Source organism: Emericellopsis atlantica (genome assembly GCF_019669845.1).
Source record: "Emericellopsis atlantica unplaced genomic scaffold F5Z01scaffold_5, whole genome shotgun sequence".
NCBI classification, from domain to species: Eukaryota; Fungi; Ascomycota; class Sordariomycetes; order Hypocreales; family Bionectriaceae; genus Emericellopsis; species Emericellopsis atlantica.
This window is the reverse complement of record NW_025764707.1, coordinates 639,759-663,787: the sequence shown is the minus strand read 5'-3', so window position 1 is coordinate 663,787 and position 24,029 is coordinate 639,759. Positions and strand designations below refer to the sequence as shown.

At 55.1% G+C, this 24,029-nt stretch overlaps 11 protein-coding genes across 11 annotated transcripts; 6 read left to right on the top strand and 5 right to left on the bottom strand.

The window, feature by feature from the left end:
- Window positions 1–160: 160 nt before the first annotated feature.
- F5Z01DRAFT_734377 (uncharacterized protein) lies at window positions 161–3,306 on the top strand (the record flags this gene model as incomplete). Its single annotated transcript, XM_046266755.1, has 4 exons — window positions 161–185; window positions 321–1,378; window positions 1,435–1,719; window positions 1,783–3,306. 4 exons carry the CDS (start codon window positions 161–163, stop codon window positions 3,304–3,306), a joined length of 2,892 nt encoding a protein of 963 aa, XP_046121089.1.
- A 14-nt stretch (window positions 3,307–3,320) lies between these two features.
- On the bottom strand, window positions 3,321–5,361 carry F5Z01DRAFT_647881 (cytochrome P450). The gene is made up of 4 exons (XM_046263014.1): window positions 5,243–5,361; window positions 5,045–5,183; window positions 4,594–4,979; window positions 3,321–4,529 (listed from the first exon to the last, which is right to left on the bottom strand). Exons 1-4 carry the CDS (start codon window positions 5,324–5,326, stop codon window positions 3,657–3,659), a joined length of 1,482 nt encoding a protein of 493 aa, XP_046121088.1. The 5' UTR covers window positions 5,327–5,361; the 3' UTR covers window positions 3,321–3,656.
- Window positions 5,362–7,264: 1,903 nt separating this feature from the next.
- F5Z01DRAFT_456265 (mitochondrial carrier domain-containing protein) lies at window positions 7,265–9,001 on the top strand. Its single transcript, XM_046259865.1, has 3 exons — window positions 7,265–7,794; window positions 7,848–8,604; window positions 8,658–9,001. The coding sequence occupies exons 1-3, from the start codon at window positions 7,737–7,739 to the stop codon at window positions 8,809–8,811; spliced, it is 969 nt and encodes a 322-aa protein (XP_046121087.1). The 5' UTR covers window positions 7,265–7,736; the 3' UTR covers window positions 8,812–9,001.
- Window positions 9,002–9,137: 136 nt separating this feature from the next.
- F5Z01DRAFT_633929 (uncharacterized protein) lies at window positions 9,138–10,237 on the bottom strand (the record flags this gene model as incomplete). The annotated part of the gene is made up of 3 exons (XM_046262002.1): window positions 9,138–9,530; window positions 9,588–10,171; window positions 10,219–10,237. The coding sequence occupies 3 exons, from the start codon at window positions 10,235–10,237 to the stop codon at window positions 9,138–9,140; spliced, it is 996 nt and encodes a 331-aa protein (XP_046121086.1).
- A 930-nt stretch (window positions 10,238–11,167) lies between these two features.
- Window positions 11,168–12,374, top strand: F5Z01DRAFT_647864 (ribosomal protein S7e). The gene is made up of 3 exons (XM_046263013.1): window positions 11,168–11,405; window positions 11,697–11,779; window positions 11,833–12,374. The coding sequence occupies exons 1-3, from the start codon at window positions 11,244–11,246 to the stop codon at window positions 12,197–12,199; spliced, it is 612 nt and encodes a 203-aa protein (XP_046121085.1). The 5' UTR covers window positions 11,168–11,243; the 3' UTR covers window positions 12,200–12,374.
- On the bottom strand, window positions 12,375–14,253 carry F5Z01DRAFT_647863 (dynactin p62 family-domain-containing protein). Its single transcript, XM_046263012.1, has 2 exons — window positions 13,894–14,253; window positions 12,375–13,835 (listed from the first exon to the last, which is right to left on the bottom strand). Exons 1-2 carry the CDS (start codon window positions 14,187–14,189, stop codon window positions 12,434–12,436), a joined length of 1,698 nt encoding a protein of 565 aa, XP_046121084.1. The 5' UTR covers window positions 14,190–14,253; the 3' UTR covers window positions 12,375–12,433.
- Window positions 14,254–15,274: 1,021 nt separating this feature from the next.
- On the top strand, window positions 15,275–16,891 carry F5Z01DRAFT_633926 (uncharacterized protein; the record flags this gene model as incomplete). Its single annotated transcript, XM_046262001.1, has 1 exon — window positions 15,275–16,891. One exon carries the CDS (start codon window positions 15,275–15,277, stop codon window positions 16,889–16,891), a length of 1,617 nt encoding a protein of 538 aa, XP_046121083.1.
- A 1,792-nt stretch (window positions 16,892–18,683) lies between these two features.
- On the top strand, window positions 18,684–19,223 carry F5Z01DRAFT_671601 (peptidase S9, prolyl oligopeptidase; the record flags this gene model as incomplete). Its single annotated transcript, XM_046264719.1, has 1 exon — window positions 18,684–19,223. The coding sequence occupies one exon, from the start codon at window positions 18,684–18,686 to the stop codon at window positions 19,221–19,223; it is 540 nt and encodes a 179-aa protein (XP_046121082.1).
- Window positions 19,224–20,789: 1,566 nt separating this feature from the next.
- Window positions 20,790–22,250, top strand: F5Z01DRAFT_679828 (major facilitator superfamily domain-containing protein; the record flags this gene model as incomplete). The annotated part of the gene is made up of 3 exons (XM_046265556.1): window positions 20,790–20,835; window positions 20,869–21,614; window positions 21,690–22,250. 3 exons carry the CDS (start codon window positions 20,790–20,792, stop codon window positions 22,248–22,250), a joined length of 1,353 nt encoding a protein of 450 aa, XP_046121081.1.
- Window positions 22,251–22,440: 190 nt separating this feature from the next.
- On the bottom strand, window positions 22,441–23,289 carry F5Z01DRAFT_617597 (uncharacterized protein; the record flags this gene model as incomplete). Its single annotated transcript, XM_046260987.1, has 1 exon — window positions 22,441–23,289. The coding sequence occupies one exon, from the start codon at window positions 23,287–23,289 to the stop codon at window positions 22,441–22,443; it is 849 nt and encodes a 282-aa protein (XP_046121080.1).
- Window positions 23,290–23,545: 256 nt separating this feature from the next.
- Window positions 23,546–23,764, bottom strand: F5Z01DRAFT_595982 (uncharacterized protein; the record flags this gene model as incomplete). Its single annotated transcript, XM_046260735.1, has 1 exon — window positions 23,546–23,764. A coding segment is annotated over one exon (219 nt), but the record flags the coding sequence as incomplete, so codon positions are not given.
- Between the last annotated feature and the right edge of the window lie 265 nt (window positions 23,765–24,029).

Genomic DNA, 24,029 nt, shown 5'->3' with positions numbered 1-24,029 from the left:
TTCTGCTCTAATCCCCGCGTTTACTGCAATGGCTAATGCCCAAGGGCATGGACACGGCATAGGTACATGTGGGATTAAGTAGTATTCTAGTTTGTCGTTGGCGGCTCATGGTTGGGTAGCTACAGAAGAGAGCTGATCTCGAGTGTTTAAATAGCCCATCATGCCCCCCGAGGCTTCAGTGACTGGTATGTCTTCATTTTGATTCAAGTCCAAGTTTAGATATTTATGTCGGTCTAAACGCCTTGTCGACGCAATGAGGATCCATTCAATTCTCTTCAAAACGCTAGTCTTAGACTTGCTGTGGCTGACTCTAGCCCAAGACCCTCTGCTGGCCTTCACGCAGGGAGCGAGCCCTTATCAACTCGCCTCCGAGGATGTCTCGCCCCATATTTACGTCGATGCCGATGATTTCAAGGGTGTGCAGCGCACCGCACAAGATCTCGCAAACGACTTTGGACGTGTGGTTGGCAACAATGGCACACTGAGCTTGATTGGGTCCCCAGACACCGTCCAGTGGTCCGACGGGCCTGTCATCATTGCAGGCTCCATTGGTCACTCCTCTCTCATCGACAGCCTTGTCTCCAAGAACAAGATCGACGTTGACAAGGTGGAGGGGTTGTGGGAAGCGTATACCTCTGTTGTCGTTGAAGCGCCTTTCAGTGGCGTGCCTTGGGCCTTGGTCATTGCTGGAAGCGACCAGCGTGGTGTTTCTTATGGTCTCTACGACATATCCGAGCAGATGGGTGTATCCCCCTGGTACTGGTGGGCAGATGTGCCGGTGAAAACGAAGAGCGAGATCTGGGTACGCAAAGGGCCCAAGGTGCAGGGCTCTCCGTCTGTGAAATACCGCGGCTTCTTCATCAACGACGAAGCTCCGTCTCTGACCGGCTGGGCCGATGGGAAGTTCACCAAAAGCGAGTACGGGAGCTCCTTCACTGGGGAGTTCTACAAACTTGTGTTTGAGCTCTGTCTTCGCCTCAAGGGGAACTATATCTGGCCCGCTATGTGGTCCAGTATGTTCTACGTCGACGATGCCAACAACGGGGACATTGCCGATGATTTTGGTGTTTTCATGGGTACGAGCCATCACGAACCTATGGCGCGAGCTGGCAACGAACAAGGCGAGTTCATGGCCGGTCCCTGGGACTGGTCTCGAAATCGAGACAACATTACACAATTCTTCGAAGAAGGAGTTGAGCGCTCAAAGAACTGGGATACGATCTACACATTAGGGATGCGAGGTGACGGAGACGCCGAGTCACCAACGTTGACTGCGGATGCTCTCGAAGACATAATTCAAGTACAGCAATCGATATTGAAAGAGGAACTGGGACTTGACAACGCGGGAGACGTTCCTCAGACTTGGGTCTTATACAAGGTGAGATGCGTGCAGACGCTCTGGCGATGACTCGTCCCGCTGACAGCCTGTGACAGGAAGTCGGAAAATATTACCAAGCCGGTATGAAGACCCCCGACGACGTTATTCTCCTCTGGACAGATGACAACTCGGGCAATATCCAGAGACTTCCTCTAGCCAATGAAACAGACCGCTCCGGCGGAGCAGGCATCTACTATCACTTCGACTACGTCGGCGCGCCAAGGAACTACAAGTGGATTAACACCATTCAGCTGGTCAAGACGTGGGAGCAGATGCATCTCGCCTACGAAAAGCAGGCCAGAGAACTCTGGATTGCCAATGTGGGAGACATAAAACCCCTGGTAAGCCTGAACTGCCAGCCCCCTTTGTGTCTCTAGTCTCTCGTCTTGCTCATTGTCTATCAGGAGATCCCGTTAACCCACTTTATGGACATGGCCTACGACATGTCAAAGTATACATCGCCCAAGGGTACCTCGGAGTGGCTGCACCGATGGGCGACTCGAGAGTTCGGGGCGGATGTGGCGAGTCAGACAGCAGAGATCCTGACGACGTACGGCACTATGCTCATCCGCCGCAAGTATGAGCTTCTCAGTGACCAGCCGTATGCCTTCAGCACGGCGAACTACGATGAGGTCGAGAAGATCATGTCGGACTGGGAGGACCTCCTCGAGTTAACAGAGAGCACGTACGACTCGCTTGATGAGGCGACCAAGGTTGCTTACTATCAGTTGATCATGCATCCAGTCGAAGCCGGCAAGACGGTGGTCGATCTCTACAACAAGAATGCACTCAACGCATGGTACGCTCAACAAGGACGGACCAGCACGAATGCAATGGCAAACGATGTACAGGCCCTCTTTGCCCAAGATCAAGTCATCACGGAAAAATACCACACATTGAACGGCGGCAAGTGGAATCACTTTGTCGATCAGGTTCACATTGGCTACACCTACTGGCAGGATCCGTCGGTTAACGCCATGCCAAATATGACCTATCTGGGCGAAAGCAATGCCACAGATGATTGGATCATGGGAGTGAGCATCCAAGGGAGCTCCGCCTCGGCCCCTGGCGACTCCTTGCCCTCACTCTTGCCTGTCGATCCGTACATGCCGTCTACTGAGAAGCGGTACCTGGACATCTTCACCCGCAACAACGGCACTTTTTCCTACCATATCTCTTCCAATGTGTCCTACGTCTCCGTCACCAACGATGAAGGTACACTAGAAGCTCCCGGGTCTAAATCGGATATCCGCAGTGTGATATCGGTTGACTGGGAAGAGGCGCCGCCTGGACTCAGCTGGGTCGCCCTCCGCGTCAAGAGAACCGATATCTGCAAAGGCCCTGCTGTGGTAGCATTATTACCAGTCAACAAGACCTCCGTCCCAGATGAGTTTGAGGGCTACGTGGAATCCGGCGGCGTGGTGTCCTGGGAGGCGGAACATTACAGCAGCGCCGAGGAGAAGAACGGACTCTCGTACGTCACGATCCCGGACTATGGCCGCACCTTGTCTGGGCTGAAGCTATGGCCTGTAACGCACCCAGGGCGCACGCCAGAGGACGCCCCAAAGCTGACGTACTCCTTCTACTCTTTCACGGACCGGCCAGAGGCTCAGTTGGTCGTCTACCTTGGCGGGTCGCTGAACCACGACCCCAGTCTCCCCTTGAAGTACGCGTACGCGCTCGATGGGGGCAGCCCAGTCGAGGTCCAACCCATCCCCGACGAGGCCATGGGTAGCCTCCCACCTGGATGGAACGACGCGACAGTGGCTGGTGGGTGGACGTCGTACTCGACGCTGAAAGTGCCAGCGGGGGCCCACGAACTCTCCCTGTGGCTTCTTGAGCCGGGCGTTGTGGTGCAAAAGGTGGTCATGGATTTGGGAGGTCTGAAGAGCAGTGCGCTTGGACCACCCGAGAGTCAGAAGGTTTAAATACTAAAGGGAACTATCGTTAGAGAGGTATTGAATACTGATAATTCTCGACATAATGTGGGCCAGGGTGGGAGCACCACTATATCATACTCCATAAGGATATAAGCTACTTAGACAGACCAGCGCGAGCGACTTTGTCGAGTGAGTACGGGACCACGCTGGATTAGTTATCTTTCTCGACCCAAGCACTCGCACTGATCCTACGGCACAAGAGTACATTTAAGCTGGTGTTGAGATAACATTTCAGCTGGTATTGAGATAACCACGTATCAAATCTAATGAGCTATCCGGGCGTGCGTAAGGACTGCGGTGATGCTACGTCCGAGAATGAGATCACTATAAGCCCCGTCTCACCTCTCCACCAGACACTGGCCGCCACTAGGCTTGACAAGAAAGAATATCTTGGCGTGCATGCTCCCATCCGACATCCCCACTTTCCCAGAAACGGTGGCATCAGGAAAGGAGAGGAAGAACTTGGCTGTAGCCATGCGAAGCTCCATCCAAGCCAGGTTAAGCCCCAGACAGGCTCTCGGTCCACGCCCAAAAGCCAAAAAGGCATCTTTCATCTCCTTGGTGGGGTTCGCCCACCTCTCTGGGTCGAATTCAAGTGGGCGAGGAAAGATAGCGCTATCCCGATGAAGGGTATACGCCTGTCCGGACACGACAGTCCCCTGCGCCAGATGGTGCCCGACGAGTTCAGCACCGCCGGGGGGCACGACCCTCGGCAAACCGCCCGGTACTGCTGTGTATAGTCGCAGGGCCTCCTCAATGACGCATCGAAGATACGGAAGCTCACGAAGGTGGATATCTGTAAAGTCGGCGGGAAGGGTGCGTAGTTCTTCCACAAGCTTGGCCTGAATGGCGGGCCGGCGGCAGACGGCCCACGTGAGGTATGTCATGGTGATGGCGGTCGTGTCCGTGCCGGCGATGATGTAGGTCTGCGCAGCACCGCAGAGCTCGTCGAACGGCAGCTTGTCGTCGTCCTTGGCTTTGTTCATCTTTGTGAAGAGGGTGTGCGCGGCGCGAGAGGGGTCCGAGTCGATGAGGCGTTGGTAGCGCGAGAGGGAGTCAGAGACGTAGGTGCTGATATTCCTCGCTGCCTGGCGGGCTCGCTCAAACGGACCGATGGGTAGAATCTTGGTCAATGGGATCAATGTCGGAAATGTGGCCCTGGTGCCGCCTAGTTGCGCGACGTTTTTCATGTCGTTGGTGTACGTCGAGGGCTACATGGCGACCAGTGTTAGCATCGCCCTCTGGACAGCCTGTCGGTATGTGAGGTGTACTGACCTTGCCCTGTTGCAGAGTGCGGAACGATTCACCAAAGGTGAGCTCCCCAATGACATCGGTCGAGAAAAACGTCCACCACTTGAGCAGGTCTGCGGCTCCACGCTCGTCCATCTCTTGACCCATCCTCTCCATTGTCAGATTGACCAGGCTCACGACAGTCGGCTCGAACGTTCTGATGTTAGCCTCCATCATGGGAGCGCCCAAGAGTCGGCGGTGGCGTCGGTTGAATGCAGCATCCGACGTGTTGAAGAGCGTCTCGTAGTCGCCGACGGTGAAGTCTTGGTAGAAGCGAGACTTGACAAACGTTTCTCTGCTGTTGTAGATTGCCTTGACGCCTTCCACCGTTGGGGCGCTCACCTCATTGGGGCTGACACGGACAATCGGGCCTGGCCATGTGTAAGCGACAGAGTGCGTGCGTGTACGTGCGTGGCACGGGGGATGATGAGGTTACCGTATGTGGCGTGGAGATCATGGACATAGTACGTCTTGTTGCCCTTGAGCCAGTGGTACGTGACGACGACAGATGTCCATTTGGAGTACCAAGGACCTGGGATTTTGGAAATTGGTTTTCGCAGTGTCGCAAAAATATGCTGGTCGGGGCAGGACTTAGGTTGGTTCACTGTGTCGATAGGGTTGGATCTTGACTCACGAAGGCGATGGTGTATAGCACCACGGCGGCCACGAGAGTGGTGTTGGCGCGCAATGCGTCTGCCATTGTGGTGATAGACTCCATCGCTTTCAGTGTAGCTACCGTGAGAAGAACAGCGATCTTAGATGGATGGACCATGACTGAATGCAGCTGCTCACCAAGATATATAGTAGGCAAGCCAGTCTAGTGGCGTGGCGCAGGGCTGCAAAGACGGTCCGCTACACGAAAGTGCCGAGTGACGAGTGCCGAGTGCCGACCGACTTGGAGAGATCTCAGAAAGCCGAAATACAATCTCCGGTTCCTGTGTTTTCCGCTGCTGTTGCAGCATCGGCGGCTCGCTCTGGCCCGGACATTTCATAAAAGTCCGGCCCTCCATCTGCCTAGTCACCGACACGCGCACCGCACCTTGGACCTTGATACCCTATGAACTTCTACAAAGTCGAATGCCTTGAGTGGCCCAGTGCTGGAGGATCAGTTTGCATTAGTGCGTGCCTAACACGGTTAGTAAGACAATTGCACTTTTCAGCCTTGACATTGAAGTCTTTACGATTACCGCCGACGATGCACGACAAAGGCCAGGGGGACAGATGCCACCGCGGTGTGCTTTAAGAACAAAGTTCCGAGCTTGGGTATGAATCCCCATGTCTGCAATGATTGATCCGACGAATATTGGTTGAAAGAGCGAGTCCACGGACCAATATTGGGTTCAAAGGCGGTGGATGTTCCGGGTCTGGTTACGCACCAATTGTGATCAGTCACCCCAACATGTCGGCCGCCCGCTGCTTGTAAAATGCCGACGCGCGAAGATGCGCTCGACTGGTGCTGCTCACGGCTGGCAAGCAGCGAACAATAAAGCGAATGTGCATTCCCTGAATCGGCGATGATCAGCGTAGAAAGTCCTCTCCTCGATATTTGTAAAGACTCGCTAAGCCGTGAGCCCTTATGTACTTGTCTTTGAAAGAGTATCGAAGCCGCTCAGAGAGACCCTTATGAGGTAATTATATGCCGACTGCCTGACCAGGCTTTTGCGCCTTGATATCACAGCGGCGCGGATGATCGGGGTGGATTCCCGTGATCCGGGTCCGGGTCCGGGACATTCGCCGGCGCAGGTGGGGCCGGAATCTGGGGAAATTTGGCAGAACGGAGGAAGGAGTCGGGCTGGAGGGGCAGGACGTCTGGGCCTGAAAATCCCGGACGCGGTATGGAGAGCACGTGAAGATTATCGACATGATCTAATTGAATTCCGTCGAAGCGGCTGACTCATAGGGCATCCCTCACCGAAGTCGCAGCAGCCTGGCACAGTTGCCAGGCTGGTGGTGACTGACACGTTCCAGCCTCGCTACCAAGTGCGACTAACCAACTCCAGCGCTGGGGTCTGGTCTGGACCTCGGCTGCTACCGGCAAGACGACGCTGGCCGAACTCTGTCTCGGTCCTGGAGTCAGCCATCCGACCAGCCATCCGCCACTGACCGATCTCCAATTGACGTCCGTTTTGGGGAACAGAGGCTGATCACAGCCTGCTTCCCCCGCATATTCACAAGCTGATCGGCTTGGGGTCGGCTATGGGCAAGGTGCTGTCGACCTACGTCATACCAAGGATGCACGCTCGTAGCCAACAACAACAGGATGAAGGCAAGATCAATTGATCATTTGGATATTGTTTTAGAGGTCTATGCTGAAGGTGCAGGACTAAAAAATGAGTAGATGAGAATCTCCTGAAGAGCTCGGCACGATGGGCTGGGCTCCAGTCTCCTCCACATTCAGTAAAGTGAGTCCCCCATCTGCCCCGCCTCTTCCGTCCGGCCGGTGTCCAGTGACAGTCCCTCCCTGCTAACTTCAGTCGGTACAGTACCTTAGGTACATGACGGCACCCAGAAGTATACTGCGTGTGCGAGCAGAACAGCCGCGGGACTGTAGCTGAGGACTCGGACGTGTTGGTAGATTACCGCGGATGCGTAGCAGCCAACATGGACGTAAGCCACGGTAGTACTTGACGAGATGGATGAAGATAAAGGGCAATATACATAGACTCAACTGTACTTCCTCGCCATTCCTCCCCAAACTAGACTTCTTTTTGTGGCGTTTTGTGCGGACCAACTGACCTGACCTACGGCGGCTATCATATGCCAATCCGACCGATTCGAGGCACCGCAACCGAGACGCCCTGAGACCCTGGAGCTGGCTGCCGCACGCACCTCTTGGAGACTGGAGCTCCCATCGATCTACATACATTGACGTGCAGCCTCCAGCGATCCATCTTTCCGAAAGAACCCGTTCATTCGCTGCTCGCTTCCTCCTTGTTCGGGACTGTGAGTGATTCATACGTCTGCTACTAATTGTATATCTTGTGGGCACGCGCTCAGTGGCTTGACATTCTCACTGTCATCTTACTTTGCCTACCCAATCCCAGCTTTCACAGGCACACTGCCCTTCTCTAGACGAGCGCGCATCCCACTCACTCCTCCTCTCGCCGCGCCCTCACAGCCAGCTCACCATGCCGCGGACAACCGATGGCAAAAAGCAGCCTCCCACGGCCGCCGTCAACCTCATTGGTACGTCTCAATGCTCTCTTTCCCCTATGCTACTTTGTCTCACACGTAAACAGCCGGAGGCGGCGCCGGTATGATGGAGGCCCTGGCCTGCCACCCCCTCGACACGATCAAAGTACGCATGCAGCTCTCTCGCCGCGCACGTCAACCCGGCGCCCCGAAACGAGGCTTCCTCAAGACCGGCTCCGAGATCATCAAGAAGGAGACGCCCCTCGGTCTATACAAGGGTCTCGGCGCCGTCCTCACGGGCATCGTGCCCAAGATGGCCATCCGCTTCACCTCCTTTGAGGCGTACAAACAGTCCCTCGCGGACAAGAAGACGGGCATCGTGTCCGGTCGGGCGACCTTTCTCGCGGGCCTGGCCGCCGGTGTCACAGAGGCCGTCGCCGTGGTCACGCCCATGGAGGTCATCAAGATCCGGCTACAGGCGCAGCACCACTCCATGGCCGACCCATTGGACGTCCCCAAGTATCGCAACGCCGCGCACGCGCTGTACACCGTCGTGCGCGAGGAGGGGTTCGGTGCGCTGTACCGCGGTGTCAGCCTGACGGCCCTGCGCCAGGGGTCCAACCAGGCCGTCAACTTCACCGCCTACTCGTACTTCAAGGAGTGGCTCAAGGTGTGGCAGCCGCAATACGAGGGCAAGAACCTGCCCAGCTGGCAGACCACCATGATCGGTCTAGTGAGCGGTGCCATGGGCCCGCTGAGCAATGCGCCCATTGATACCATCAAGACCAGGCTGCAAAAGGCACCGGCTGAGTTTGGGACGAGCGCGTGGACGAGGATAACAAGAATCGCCGCCGACATGTTCAAGTAAGTTTTGCGCGCTAGGACATCGGAGACGTCACTAACGACAATGCCCCCAGACAAGAAGGATTCCACGCCTTCTACAAGGGCATCACACCGCGCATCATGCGTGTCGCCCCGGGTCAGGCTGTGACGTTCACCGTCTATGAATATCTCAAGGACAAGCTGGAGAGGAGCAACCTCGCTTTTACCGGAGGCAAGTACGAGGAGTAGAAGTGGAACAGGCTGCTCGTAGAGCCAGTGCTGGAGCCTGCTGCGTAGGAGTGGTGTAGGACTCCGTTTCTAACATGTATCTGCGCGTGTAGTCCAAGTGAAGGAAGACGCCGAGGCGACGGTGTGAAGGCATGTCCTTGCAGAAGAAAGCAGGGGGTCGACAGCGAAAAGGGAAAGCGGGCGACGGCATATTGTGCATGCAATGCTGTGATACCAGCACTTCTTCTGTATCTTCTAGATGAATTTATTCGTCATGTTCTTGCATCCATCACGCTCGTTGCTTCACACCCCACGTCCTTGTGTCGAAATCCCAAATCAAAGAAAGCTCACCGGCCGGGACGCTTCGGCCGGCTGAACCCCTGTCGCGACGCCGCTTTCGGATGCAGGTCTTCCATGACGCCCTGCTCCGTGATCTCGTTCGTGTCCTCAAACTCGAAGCGCTTCTCCAGCTTCAGACCAGCCTCTTGCTCCGCGACCGTGACAACGGCGCGCTTCATGAGCGGGTAGAGCATGCGGCTCTTGATCGACTTGCCCGCGCTGGCAGGGCACGTGTAGAAGAAGAGTACTGGGCTCTGCTCGGTCCCGTTGTGCGTGTGCTGGAAGCGGAAGAAAGTGAAACGCGGCTCGGTCGTCGAGATGACCTGGACGAGCTCAGGGATGGTAGTCGGTGTCGGTGATTCGGGCACGAGTTCGACGACCTCGGTGTCTGTGTTAATTTTCTGCCATTGTCAGTCGCCCGTCCTTGGTGAAGAGGTAAACAGGGCTCGCTAGCTTACCAGCATCACCACCACGCGGCCCCCCTCCTGGCCAACCTCCTGCATCGCAGCGAGCGCGTCCTCCTTCACCGGCATGTTGAGGTTCTTGCTCAGATGAATCTCTCTCTGCCCGGTGCCAGAGCCGGCCTCCTGCTCCGCTCTCTTGACCTCACTCAAGGTCCGCTCCTCCTCCGTCAACGGCGCCGCAAGCTTGGTGTGGTCCTCGTGGCTCTTGAACCCGCTCTCGGTCAGCTCCCTCGCCTCAGTCGTGAAGATGCTCTCGCGGAAATGCTCCGTGCCGAGCTCCCTGACCAGCGTAAGGCGCGTCGAGGCGAACAGCATCTTCTGGCGCACAGGCGCCGCGTCGGGGACGTACGTCACGGCGATCAGGTGGGGGGCATCGTCGTGGCGGCGCAGGATCGCGTACAGCGCTGCATCGGGCTTGATGTGTGGTTGCAGCACGGAGAGGTTCTCGTTGAACGATGAGCCCTTGGCCGGAAGCGTTTCGACGGGGACGAGCTGTTCCTTGTCAATGGTGACGAGGAGGCCGAACGTCGAGGGGCTCTCCAGCAAGGAGCTGAATTGAGCTTGCAGCTCCTCGGACGCTGCGTCAGTCAGCTTGGTGTTGCCCCATGGGGCTGGCGATGTGTACCTGAGATGCCGGATTGCATGGTGATGTATGTATGTCTGGGCAATGATCTGAGATTGACCTGCAGAGCTGGAGAGGAATGTCTCGATCACCGCGGAGGTGGGCCTGGTGCACGACGTATCGCCCCCACCTGGTGATGCACTCTGCAGGCAGCTCACGGGGCCGACGAGCTGTGTCAAGGGCGTCTACCTACCCTGTAGTTAGTCTTTGACCCGATCACTTTCGCTGAATCGAGGATGTTGTCAATAATAATTGGTGTCTTTGATGGCCAACCAGGAGATATATGAATTCTTTCGTTTGAAACCTTTCATTTTGTCTCGTTGACTGTATTCTGCCCTTGGCTATCCACGTCGCGTTGCAAACTCGCTTATCATGTTCTCATTGGATTGAGTCTCAGGTGCAGCAAAGCCTGTGTGTAATTTCCCGATGCGTTGAAAGAATAGACGCTGTCTTGAAGTTACGTCGGAGGATAGCTCACTTGATTAGGAGCTCATTGACATATCATCGGTCATGCCAGCGTCGTCGCCATCTGTAGGCGGGCGTTTGTGACTTGGACGTTGGTGTGATGCACTTTGAAGATGCCCAGCTCATCAAAACTGGGTACCACGAGACACCTTTCCACGAATGCTCATCGATTAGATACTTACTACGTAGATACGATCGGGGTAACGAGCGCAGTTATTGCGTTCCCTAAATGGCACTGGCGAGCGTCGTACCTTAGTATGAGACGGCTTCTCTTCACCTGGTCCACTAACTCATGAGCTGAGACTGAGACTGGACGGAATGTCGTGGGCCGTGGCTTTAGTCCAGGGAAGGTACGTACCTTTCGTATCTCGTCCTCAGATGACTCAGCGTCAGGCTGGAATCTTTCACCCCACGTGACCTAGGCCCGCCGCTCGCACAGGCCCACTCTCAGGGCACGAAAACCCCAGGCGCCAAATCGAAACTCGCAATTGCCCGCCAAAACTTACGGACGCTGGTATCGCGAATCTCTACTAACCGACAACCACCCATCGAAATCAGTCAAGATGTCCGGCCAGGCCCTCAACAAGATCGCGCCCAACAGCCCCTCGAGGCAGAACCCCTCTGAGCTCGAGCAGAGCATTGCTCAGGCTCTGTTCGACCTCGAGACCAACACCGCCGACCTCAAGGTCGCCCTGCGCCCTCTGCAGTTCGTCTCCGCCCGTGAGGTATGAAAGAAACCCAACATTGAAGCCGAACTCTTCTCCCCCACGCACCACTCTCTCGAGATCCTGTTTCCAAAGAGGACAAACAATGGCTTTTGCGAGCGACTCGACGGACCCCCCCTTCCCTGTGCGCCTCTCTTCGACCCGCGCGTTGAAAAAGGAAAACCAGCACCCGGGGGGTTTCGTGCGGTCGCACGCCACTGCCAGCGTACACATTGACTTCTGAGGAACAGGACGGGAAGCGGTCCAAGGCTTAGTCCTGGAGCTCGCATGCTGACTTGTGGTCTACAATAGATCGAGGTCGGCCACGGCAAGAAGGCTGTTGTCATCTTTGTCCCCGTCCCCTCCCTGGCCGGTTTCCACCGCGTCCAGCAGCGGTAAGCAACAAACATAATTCCTGCAAGCCCACGGCCATCTAACACCTGGACAGCTTGACCCGTGAGCTCGAGAAGAAGTTCTCCGACCGCCACGTCCTCATCCTCGCCTCGCGCCGCATCTTGCCTCGCCCCAAGCGCTCCGCCCGCAGCCGCAACACCCAGAAGCAGAAGCGCCCCCGTTCGCGCACCCTGACTGCCGTCCACGACGCCATCCTCGCCGATCTCACCTACCCCGTCGAGATTGTTGGCAAGCGCGTCCGCACCAAGGAGGACGGCAGCAAGCTCCTCAAGGTCATCCTCGACGAGAAGGAGCGTGGTGGCGTTGACTACCGCCTCGACACCTACTCCGAGGTCTACCGCCGCCTCACAGGCCGTGCCGTCAACTTTGAGTTCCCTCAGAGCCAGGCCACCGACTTTTAAATGTCTCGTCGGTAACTATGGGGGATTATATCCAATGGGGTTCAGGGAGTGATTTTTCTAGCATCAAACCGGTTTATCAAAAAGGGCATGGCGTCTTTTGAGAGAGGGAGAGACAAAGGTAGCTTTGTAATGACACAAGCTGCCATATGATCTGGCACGAATCACTCCATTGGGTCTCCATTGCATCTTGAATCTGGGTATCATTTGTCGCTGCTGCATATCGTAACGGAAATATCACTCGTGACTGATCTGTCCTACGCCAAGCACGCACCAATATGCCAACTCCCGCTTCTGCCCCTCGTTCCTGTCCTTGCCAACACGATCTCCAACATCGTGTTGTGCCTCTGGCTCCCACTCCATGCGTACAAACATGGGGATCTCCAGAATCTTCTCGTCTTCCCGGAGAGGCGATCTGTCGGTCGGCTCCCCTGATGCCGTGTGCGGCCGCAGACTGTCCACACTGAGCAGTGGAGGGATGACCTCCAGGATGATGGACACCCAGTTCCGGCCCCTCTTGTAGATCTTGCCGGCCTCAGCCTGCCCCGTCTCCTCGGTCCTTGAACGGTCATCGCCGTCCAGTGCGTCTTCCCACATGTCCTTGACAGGGTCAATGTCGAATTGTGGGCACAGCAACGCGACTTTGCTTGAGAAGCGCCCGGGGGTATTATTCGGCGTAGCCAGTGTTACTTTGAGCTTCTCGAAGAGCGGATTTTTGAAGGTCAAGATGTACTGATACGGCTGTAGTGGCTTCAGAGGCGGCTCTTGCGGTTGTTGTGGACGCATGCCTACAGGCACAGGGGGCGCCCGTGGCTCCAGAGGACGGATCGATATGCTTGGTATGTAGGACTTGGCCACAAGCTTGATCTTGAAGCGGGTTGATGCCACCTTGTTCTCCGGTTTCGAGATGATGTGTCGGCAGACAGCACATCGCCTGGACCTCTTTGTCCGTAAAACGCACTGCAGCGGGCGCAGCTCATCTTGGAAATGGGCGTGTTCCAGTTGCCCGAGGAGCTGGTCCTTGGACACCGTCTCGTTCCACCCACCATTCAGCAGCTTCTGCACCTTGGCGGATTCGTCGAGCTGTGCGAGCTTGAGGCCTTTGTCCGTGTCGGTGGCTTCGGGGAACACGTCAGGCGGCCCGGCTGTCTTGCCCTGGGCCCCGCGGCCGCCGGGCTGCCACATGCTCATCATGCGCGTCAACGCCGCGGGCGAAGAGAAGTTGTGGCCATCGCCAAGGCTCAACCCGCCAGGCAGGCCATTGCTCGGCCCGTTGATCTGAGACTGGTAGAAGCTCCTCAAGGCGCTGTACTGTAGCTCCGCATCGACCAGCTCGTCTTCAAGCGGCGGCATGTCAGGGTCCTCCTTGCGCCTCTCCTTGAGCTCCTTGGCTGTGATTCTGGGGATGCCGCCATTCTTCATTTTCGCAAGCTGGCTGGGTATGCCGCTCGCGCGTTCAAACTCGAGGCCAATCTCACTCGAAACCCAACTGCAGTACTGGCAGAAGAGGGCATAAGGCCCGTGCGGTGCGGCGGTGGCATTGTCGGCGGAGAGGAGGTTCGTTTCGGGTTCGGCCTGGACTTCGCCGACTTGGACAGGTCCAGAGCAGATGGGGCACTGGTAGCAATTCCGGGTGCAACTGGGAGTAGTTAGCTAGCTGAGCGAAGATGTAACCAGCCGCGGCACCTGGCACGTACCGGTTGCCGTCGCTCCTCAAGTTGCTGCTCGCCACTTCGAACAAGCAATTGGGGCAGTAGTAGGTCACAATCTCCTCATCGACACATCTCGGGCAGCGGATCTGCTGGCACTCCTCGCAGTACAGCAGGTATTCCAACGGATAAAGGCTGTAGTTGGACCGCGGGGCTCGTGGATCAAAAGTGCGCTCCGCGTCGTGGAACGAGTCGCTTTCGGGGGAGGACGCGTCGCTGCCCTCGGCTGGCTCTTCGTTGGAACATGGGCATTGTATGTACGTGTAGGGGGGCGAAGAGGCCATGCTGAGCTACATCGCGAACGGAGAAGAAGGAGAGAAGAACAGTTGGTCTTTGTCAGGGCACATTTGGTCGTTGGTCGCGCTCGGTCAACAGCTGCCTCACCGAGGGGACAAGGCACGCTTAGTCATTCAAGCCGCTTTGTTGGCAAAAAGACGTGTGGACTGCTGTCACACAGAAGGGGGACAGAAAAGTCCTGCTATAATTATGTCATTGCCCCTCTGAGCAAGATTCCGCGCCATCTTTCAACTTAACGTCAGATAGCAAGCTTCCTCCTCCAACAGCACGAACAGTCGACGATGGCTTGGTCGAGTCTCATCACAACCCATCGCTTCAGTTGAATGTTGACCTGGCGGTTCACAAGATCTCACCAGGAACCGAGAGGGGCATCAGTCCCCGATCGTGACAGTTTACGTTCGGCATGCACGCCCAATTCGCACGTCGAGACATGTGTCGCCCATCCACGTCTATCAACCAAGAGCCGTCTGCAGAGGCAAAGAGCGGAGAACAGATTGAGCAAAAAGAACACCAAAAACATACAACAGCCGGTATTCGCTGGTCGTCACCGACCCAACTACTGGTCAGCCCCTCAGCGGCTTGACTATGGGAGAGCGGACGGGATCCCGTATTTTCCACTGGGTATGGTCGTATGTGGTAATTGAACCCATCACCAGTCTTTATAAGCAATAGGTCAATGCTATGGCTGTGAACATCGGGTTGACCCGTCCGTACACCACAGAGGCAAGCACTAATGCGCCTGCTGTGATCACGAACACTTCGCGGCAACTAACATTGAACTAATAGCCTTCACCGGACTGAAGGTTTGACTGACCATGGCGCGCCCCCGCGGGCAGCGTCATCTGATCATGAAGTCTCGCGCGAGGTAAATGTGGCCTCTTGCTTTTCGCGTGCATGTTTAAAGACCGAAGGCAGTGAAGCATAAAAAAAGTTCGGTTGAAGCTAAAGCTCAGGCACGTGAGTTCCTGTATAAAGCACGCACCGCATGATTGAGGTGTGCATTTTTCTACTTCAGCAGTTCAGAATACATTGTCCGACCTCACGACCCAAAATCCTTCGCAAGCGCTTCAAGATGGACCCATTCGCCAAGCTTTCTCAAGAACACATTCTCCGGATCTTCACACATCTCAAAGACTTTGACGAAGCTTTCAAGGCCATACGGGCATCACCGGCATTGTTTCGCCAGACTGCGAGCTGCGTATGTCTACACGACGCTTTCATCAAGAGATACCTACCTGGCGATACGATTCAAGATGCCTTGGCAATCATACAGTTCCCGAGGCAAGGTAATCACAGCCGAGCTGCCTTGATCCAAGCGCACCTGATGGCATGGGGAGCCCACGAGCTGATTAATCCCTGCCGCATAAAGCATCCAGATCTCGCGAAAGTAAGGGAGCTTCATGGCTTTTGCCGGCGACTCCGGGCTTATATTAACGACTACCTCTCCAAGGCCACGAGTCCACATCTCCCATGGGCATTCCATCGTCTTCCCGCCTGGTCTCACTCATACTATATAAATGTTTCTTTCGTCGACGCGACGCAGACGCAGGGATATATCAGCGCATTTAACGCGGATGACTTGAGCTATAAGACGCGCCTCAAGGTCTACAAAGCCTTCATGCAATACGAGATTCTTTGCAAGGTTTATGGGCCTACTTCGGAGGAGCCTAACTCGCCATACCCTGGAGCTGTCGCTCTAGACGATTCGTCGGAACGTCCCAGTTACTTACGGTCTTGGAACTGGAAGCTTCTTTCGAGATACCGACCACGAGACTACACTTTGGTTGACGTGTCTTCGCTAAAGTGTGTTCGGGAGTACATCATCACTGTCTACGAGGCAATGCTAGACCACGGACTCCCGTCTGGGAAGTTCATCGGAGCGACTAATGAGAATCCCTGCAGGTATATTGACCCCAATGCTGTCAGCGTCATGCAAGATACGGACGACAGAAGGATGGAATCTATCTTTGAAATTTTGAGCAGTCAGCATATTTCGTGGATGCGTCGGGGAGGTCGCTCATCTGACTACGGAGATTGGTATGGCATACTGCTAGCATTTCTATCCTCCGCAGGGTTCAATGCTGTCCACAGCATGCTAGCCATGAGGTACGGCGACTTCAAGAAGACTATTAAGCACCTATTCGCCGAATTTCCGGAACACCTACCTCACAAAGGAAATACAACACACGCGAACGGCAAAGGCGTCGGCTGGGAAGTCTGCGAGGAGATGAGACTCTATCGGCAGCGAGCGTGGGCGTTATTGCGTGCAAATGAGCGGCGCGGACCGCCGCTACCGTCAGTAGAGCCCAAAGAACCCGACGTGGACATAGATGATGATTCGGACTTGACAGAAGATGATCTGGACTCGATAGGAGATGATATGGATTGGACAGAAGATGATATGGACTTTACAGACGACGAGGTGGACTTTACACAGGACGAGCTGGATTCGACGGACGACATGGACTTCACAGACGAAAATCCGGACTCGATTTTACTGATGAAGGAACAGGATAAAAGTCTTTCCAAGAGCGAGTGGACTTGTCACGGGCCAGACTATCATCCTTATGAAAGTCTGGTCGGGAAGATTTCGCCATTCTGGGGACCAGCGTCACCATCCCACCAGCAACAGCAACAACGTAAAGTCATGACCAGCAGCACTGGACTATCATTCACTTGGTACTTGTGAGTAAGAAAGCCCCGCATCACGGCATAAAGCGCATCGGCTCCCGAAGCATGATCGGCAGAGGAAAAGAACAGGATACAAATGGGCTGAGTACTCCGTCCCCCGGGCCTCATTTTTGGCTCGACCGCGGCGCGAGTGACAAGTCGCTGCCCCGATACGACGGCAAACTCAGGAGAACCGCGCTGCCCTAATACAACTCGCATTCAGCTCAACAAGCATGGAGCAGGTGAACAAGTGGTATCAGCGGGTTGTGTTACTATCTAGAGCTGTCATCCCGATGAGCAGTTGAAAATCGCGTTTGCTGACTGTCATGGGATTCTAGAACGCAGGTGGCACTAGAAACGAAAAACCTGGACGGCGTCAGTACTCAATGGCATTCTATGCAGCCATTGTGCTAGACCCTCTCGGAAACAGTATTGAGGTGCTGTATGACCCATTGCTATAACGATGATGCCTTGAACCCGGGGCGTACTGTCATGGTTATATACTGAATGACACACGTAGATATTGCCCATGGTCTACACACGTGAAATGCTTGGGCTTTGTCCGACTGATTCCGACCTATGAAGCTACCAGTCCCTTCGACCTGCTGGCTCAAATTTTGGTCAAGATGTTCAATGTATGTGAATGTCCGTTGCGATCAACGCACCGATATGTCGTTAAAGCCTGGGTCGCTCAGAGTTTCCTCTGCTAGTGGCTCGCGGGCGAAAGTTTGCGTCAACCTTTAAGTTTTACTGAGTGAATTCAATTCTTTCTTGTAACTCAGCCTTTTACTCGCTTACACGCGCCGGGATACTTTGCGATTATTGAGCTGGTCTTGCTGACATTGAAAGTAGCTGGATCGAAGGTGGCCTCCTGACTCCCGAGTTCTGCCCGCTCCAACCGGGCCAGGGAAGGTTCCAGGGCCCCCGTTGACCCCAACCAAGAGCCATCGGGAAAGGGCATCTATATGGCATTGTTGTTGTTACTTAGATGAGCGAGAGGAGTGCACCCCTCCTGTCCTTCTCTCGAGTTCATCATCAATCATCATCACACCTCATCAATTGCCTCTATGCAAAGTCCAACCTTTGGAGGACTTGCTTAGCCCCCAGGAATATTCTCAAAGGCAAGAAGACCGAGTTGACAACAAGTCCGACAAGTCCAACGGCGCGACGAGGGAGTTCTTCCTCGTCTTTGACTGTTCGAGATACTTAACATCGGCGACAGGGTCAACTCTTGCGCCGACATTGCCGTGCAATTTATCACCGGCTGAACTGAACCCTGAGAGCCGATTCCCTGATTTCGATGATACGATGTGGAATACGCTAAAGGAGACCGCGTCTACATTGGACTTTGATCAATTGCCCACGGTTCTCTCCGCAGCCGACGAAGCAAGAACGGCGCACTACGATATGACCCGTCAAAGGATCATACTACTCAATGAGTGGCCGTACGGCTTTAATACTCTTGGCTCTGCGGCTACAATACTTGCGGCTCTCTGGCTACAATACTGTCGGCTCTCGCACCATCCACGAGCGTCGGGTGAGCGACGCCAAAAGCCGCACTATACTATAGGATAAGGTAGTGCGTATCCTAGACCAAGAGCTCCAAAAGGTCTGGCAAAGGACGCCTAGAGAGGACCGCATCAAACGCAAGCATTCGATGATGGATTCATCCGAAGACTCGGATGAAGAAGCAAAGAAAGTGGAGGCAACATGGCGCTTGCGCTTCCCTTTTGGTCCTCCAGGAGAGCCATCAATGTAAGTTGTCGGTCAAGCACCGCCCAGAAGGATTCTTTGTGGTTTGTGCCAACGGTATGGGCACGAACTGGCGTTCCAAAGCATTCCACGACGTGTGGTACAAGAACCTGAAGGATGCCGGTTTTGCTGACCGCATTGCCTGGATCCGTGCTGCTGCTGCATCGAGACCCCGGATGGACCTCTCCCGCATAGGCTGCTACGGTAGCTCAGTCGGAGGCCAGAATGCTGCGGCAGCCGTGATCCACCACAGAGATTTCTACAAAGTGGCCGTGGCCTTGTCCGGGTGTCACGATAATCGCTTGGACACCCTGCAATGGAGCGAGGTGCGGATGGGCTACCCCGTCGATGTCAGCTACGAGGCGTCTTCCAAAGTCACGCATGCGGAGAAATTGGGCGGTCTGTTGATGCTGGTGGCGGGCGAACTTGATACCAACGTTGATCCAGCGTCAACGCTGCGCTTGGCGGACGCCCTCATCAAAGCCGACAAGGAGTTTGACCTGGTTTTCGTGCCAGGGGGCACGCACTACGTTGACGAAGTGCCACTTGTCCAGAAGAAGCGAGATGTCTTCTTTAAAAGACATCCATCGACACGATGAACTAACGGGCGTCGCACCGAGATACATAGAGGAAGTGAAGAGGGCAAAGTGGTTGGCCATAGTGGGTTGCACGGGTTACTTCTTCGCTTAAAATTACGCCGAGATACACGAATCCACCGTCAGATCTCTTAGTGACAACTTGGCCTTCAACTCCATCTCATATCGCTCACCACCGAGCCTACGGAACATGGCGCCACCTTGGCGATCGCGACCCGGCCATCTCAATGGTGTCGTAAATAACCAGAACTCAGGGTACTATCCAGCAGATTTCCAGTCGATGAAGCCAGTAACGTGGCCATCATGTATAAGGATATTGTGCGAGGCGAGATCATCGTGAGTAAAAACGATCCTGTGTTCGACATCACAAAAAGTGTTTGCTGTCTGTAGCGCTTCATGTTGTCCTCGAACGAGTCAAAGGAGGTTCGTGATGCGGGAGCATGCTGATACTCTAGTAGCTCAACTTCCGTCTCACATGGATCAATTCAATGTCCAGGTACCCTGATGCTGCGAATCGAGCCACCTGAGACAGTGCAAATGCGTCAACCACAGGGGTTTTTCCACTGGCGCATGCGGTTCAGCATGACCTTCCACTCTTCTACCACGACTTCTCTTCAATTTGCTCCGGCATGGGATCATCGTAAGCCTCATCGAAAGGCTCACCCGGGAGTCGAGTGAATAGAATCGACACGGTTCAAGTTGCGGATGGCGACGAAAGATGTTCCCCGATGGGTAACTCCCGGACATCTCGTGCTGTGACAAAACTATAGAATGTCAAGAAATATATAATAACCCATCTAGAAGTGCTGTAAATTACGTGCGTAAAACAATACCTATTCATTACATGTCGCAGGGTAGGTGGGCTGTGGAGTCGATTGTCCCGACTTTTGCAGGCCCACTGCACTAACTTTAAGTTAAACTACTGCGGGGGAGGGGGCTGTTTTTAAAAATATAAATAAAGCCAGAAAGAGCTTGGGGAAAATATCACGTAAATAATTATCTTTTACTAAATCACAATTTCTTTGAAGTAGATCTCGATATACATTAGCGGTTTATCGAAGGACAATTGGCGGCAGGTCATATTTTCAAAGACAGGCCCCTACCGCTAAGGTAAACACGTGCTGCCGAGTACGGAGCAACCATCAATACACTCTTCAGGCCCGCAACAAGCTCCGATGCGTACATTGTGGTTCCACACTATCACTGTCTGTTGAGAAATACTCAGTTCTTTAAACGCCTCTAAATTCTGGATGATTGCCCCGTAGCGCTTATGATCGACAGTACATCTGCCGTTGTGGTCTGCGCACCTTATCTGATGTCGCTTTGGATTTATAAGCGTGCCTGTTGGTTCAGATCCCTGCAACTTCTCTACTTATGACACATCAGAGCCTCACGGATCTTAAGGACATACGTATAAGACTGTTTTGTAAGGCAGAAGACTCTTTTCTTCTTCTTCTTCTTCTTCAATCAATAACTCATCACTGTCTTGTTTCAATACCGATTACGGAGCAGCACCACAACCAGTCCTAACTGACGAGGTCGGACAGCGACATAACCGCAGCCTCGAAGATGAAGCTCGCCAACCAAGACGCCGCAAACGACGACAATAGCAAAAGTCCGGCCACAGCCCCTGCTCAGCAGCAAGTAGACCTCCCTACATGTACACTTCCGCTGCCTCACCCGGACGGCGGCTTCCGCGCCTGGGCCCAGGTCGCCGTCGCCCACCTCGGCTCCTTCAATGGCTGGGGGTACATGACCTCGTTCGGCCTCTTCCAGTCGTACTACACCGACACCCTCCTTTCTGGCACCGCTTCATCGTCGATAAGCTGGATCGGCTCGCTTCAGATCTTCCTCGCCTTTGCCATCGGCAGCGTGTCTGGCCGCGCGCTGGACATGGGCTACCTCCGGCCGGCTGTCGTCGCGGGCAGCACCTTGCAGATCCTGGCCATCATGACGGCGTCAGTGTCGAGCACGTATTGGCAGTTGTTGTTGACACAGGGGCTGTGCAAGGGGCTGGGGGACGGGCTGGTCTTTTGTCCTACGGTCGCCAACGTGCCCACGTATTTCTCTAAGCGGCGGGCTGTGGCCATGGCGATCGCGGCAAGCGGGACCTCGACGGGAGGCGTCGTATTCCCGCTGATTGCGCAGCAGCTCATGCCACGGATCGGGTACGGCTGGACGGTCAGGGTCATGGGGTTTATTGTGCTGTTCAACGCGGCGGTCATGCTGGCGCTGGTGAAGCCACGGTTCACACCCCTGGAGAGGAAGAAGAATAACAGCAACGTGACGTTTGCCGGGTTCTTTGAGTGGTCCGCCTTCCGCGAGCCGCCGTACACGCTTTTCTGCGCGGGCATGTTTGCTGTGTGGCTTGCTCTGTACTTTGCGTTTTACTATGTGGGTTACGTTTCTCTCTCTCCGAACATGAAATCTTCAAGCTGACCACTTGGTGCTAATTATTTGTTTACACAGGTCAGCAAGTACGGCAAGGACTACATCGCCGTGGACACATCAACATCTCTCACACTGCTCCTCGCCATGAACGCCATCGGCGCGCTGAGCAGAGTGATCTTCGGCTTCATCGCAGACAAGTTCCTCGGGCTTCTACACACACTGATCCTCGCGGTCCTCTGCACGAGCGTCATGTTCTACAGCTGGATCGCCGTGCGCGACCTGCCTGGCTTATTCGTGTTCAGCTGCCTGTACGGATCCTTCGCAGCCGCGGTCCAGGCCTTATTCCCCGCGAGCTGCGCGAGTCTGACCAAGGACGTGGGCAAGATGGGCGCCAGGACGGGCATGGCGTTCGCGGTGGTCTCGATCGCGAAGCTGACGGGCCCGCCGCTGGGAGGGGCTCTTGTGCAGGCCATGGAGGCGCTTGGCGGGGGATATCTATATGCGCAGGTCTTTGGGGGCAGTGTGCTCGCTATTGGGGCTGGCCTGTTGGTGATGTCGAGTTGGTACCGTCAGAAGGGGGAGAGGAGGCGAAGCAGAGGCAGGGTTCAACGTGAATGTCCGCCACCTAACCTAACTTGAGCTCGGGAACGTAGAATCCGTTCTGAATTACAGTGCCTACAGACTGGAGACAGCCACAGCACCAGGAGGAGGATAGACTCTTGAAGACGAGGCGCAGAAGATGTGCGAGAGTCAGGGGGGGTGGCTCTCATCGCTGCTCTTTGTTAACTTGAGAGAATGCAGGCGCCATCTACTGCAGGACCCGACGGCATCACCCAATCTTGATCCCACCGCCACTGGCGCTGACGACGCAGCCCGTGATCCACCTTGCGTCGTGGCCACACAGCAGGCCGACGACATCGGCCACGTCCTCGGGCTGTCCGAAGCGCGGGATGCTCTGTGACGGGAAGAACTCGTCCTGGAAGCGCTGGACGGCCTCGGGCCCGCAGTTGACGACGGCCTCGGTCTCAGTGAGCCCAGCCGTGACGGCGTTGGCCGTGGTGCCGGCCATAAAGGCGTACCTGTCATCCTTGCCGCCAAAGGCCTGTGCCCACGTGCGGCATAGCGACTCGCCGGCCGACTTGCCGGCCGCGTACATGAGCTGGTCGCTCCAGGGCTGGCGGGACCGGATGGACGAGACGTAGATGATGCGGCTGTCCGGCTGGAAGAGGCGTCGGCGGACAAGCTCCTCCACGATCATGACGGGCGTCTGGATGTTGCCCAGGAGGCTGTGCCGCACCTCGTCCGGGCCCATGGCGCCGATGACGCCTGGCATCGGGTCGCAGGCCGAGTTGACGAAAATGTCCACCCGGCCGTTGAACGCGTTGCTGAGCTCGTCGGCAATAACGCTGGCGCAGTCGTCGGAGAAAATGTCTGCCACGAGGCCCTTGATCTGGAGGCTCTCTGGGCGCTCCCGCGCGGTCGCTGCAAAGACACGCCTCGAGACCTCCTCGCTCAGGCCGGTCGAGAGCGCGTCGACGCCTGCATGGCCAGAGCAGGTCCCGAGGATGGAGCAGCCGCGCGAGGCGAGGTGATAGGCAATGGCGCGCCCGATGCCGCGCGAGGCGCCGCTGATGACGGCGACCTTGTGCAGGAGGTCCAGCTCGCGGACGGGAGGCATCTTGGACTTGGAGTTGAGGCTTGGGGGACGCAAATTGGAAGCAGGCGTGCAAGTCATGAGCAGGGCATGTTGCTGGCGTGGTCCATGATCTTGTTGATAGATGGATGCATGACTCATTATGAGTTCAGCGTCCGAGAGCGGGGGAAAGGGGCCAAGGGCACCGAGCACCTCAACACGCAAGTCCAGTCTCCTCCTGATGATGCCCAACTTCACCCGTCGAAGAAGTCTGGCACCGCTTTAACGGTCAACTCCTTGCGTCATTCCTGTTCATCTTGAGTGCTAAGACGAGGCCTAACCTAGTCATGAATCTTTCTCTAAGCGGCCTAGACGGAATAAAGTCTATATTATTATTTACCCTTAGGGCCTCCTCTAAAGTATATACCGCGGAATCTATAAATCCTATTAACTTATATAACCCAAGGGTTATAGTATTCTCCGGCTTAATTATAATACGGACTAGTACTTCCGGTAATATTCTAAGCTATGTAACTAAGTAGTCGAATATAGACTAATAAAGCTTTCTACCTAGCCCTTTACTATAATATTCTAGTAGGGTATAGAGGCTAAGTATTTACTATTTCTCTTACTACCTATCTATTAAGGGCTCGACTTGCCCTAACGTAGGAGCTAGACGGAACTTATCTATCGTAAGAGGCCCTTATAAAGTTACCTACCCGGCCTATTCCGTAGATCTATTATTATATATCGCCGCGTAGATAAATATCTCCTTCGCGGGATCT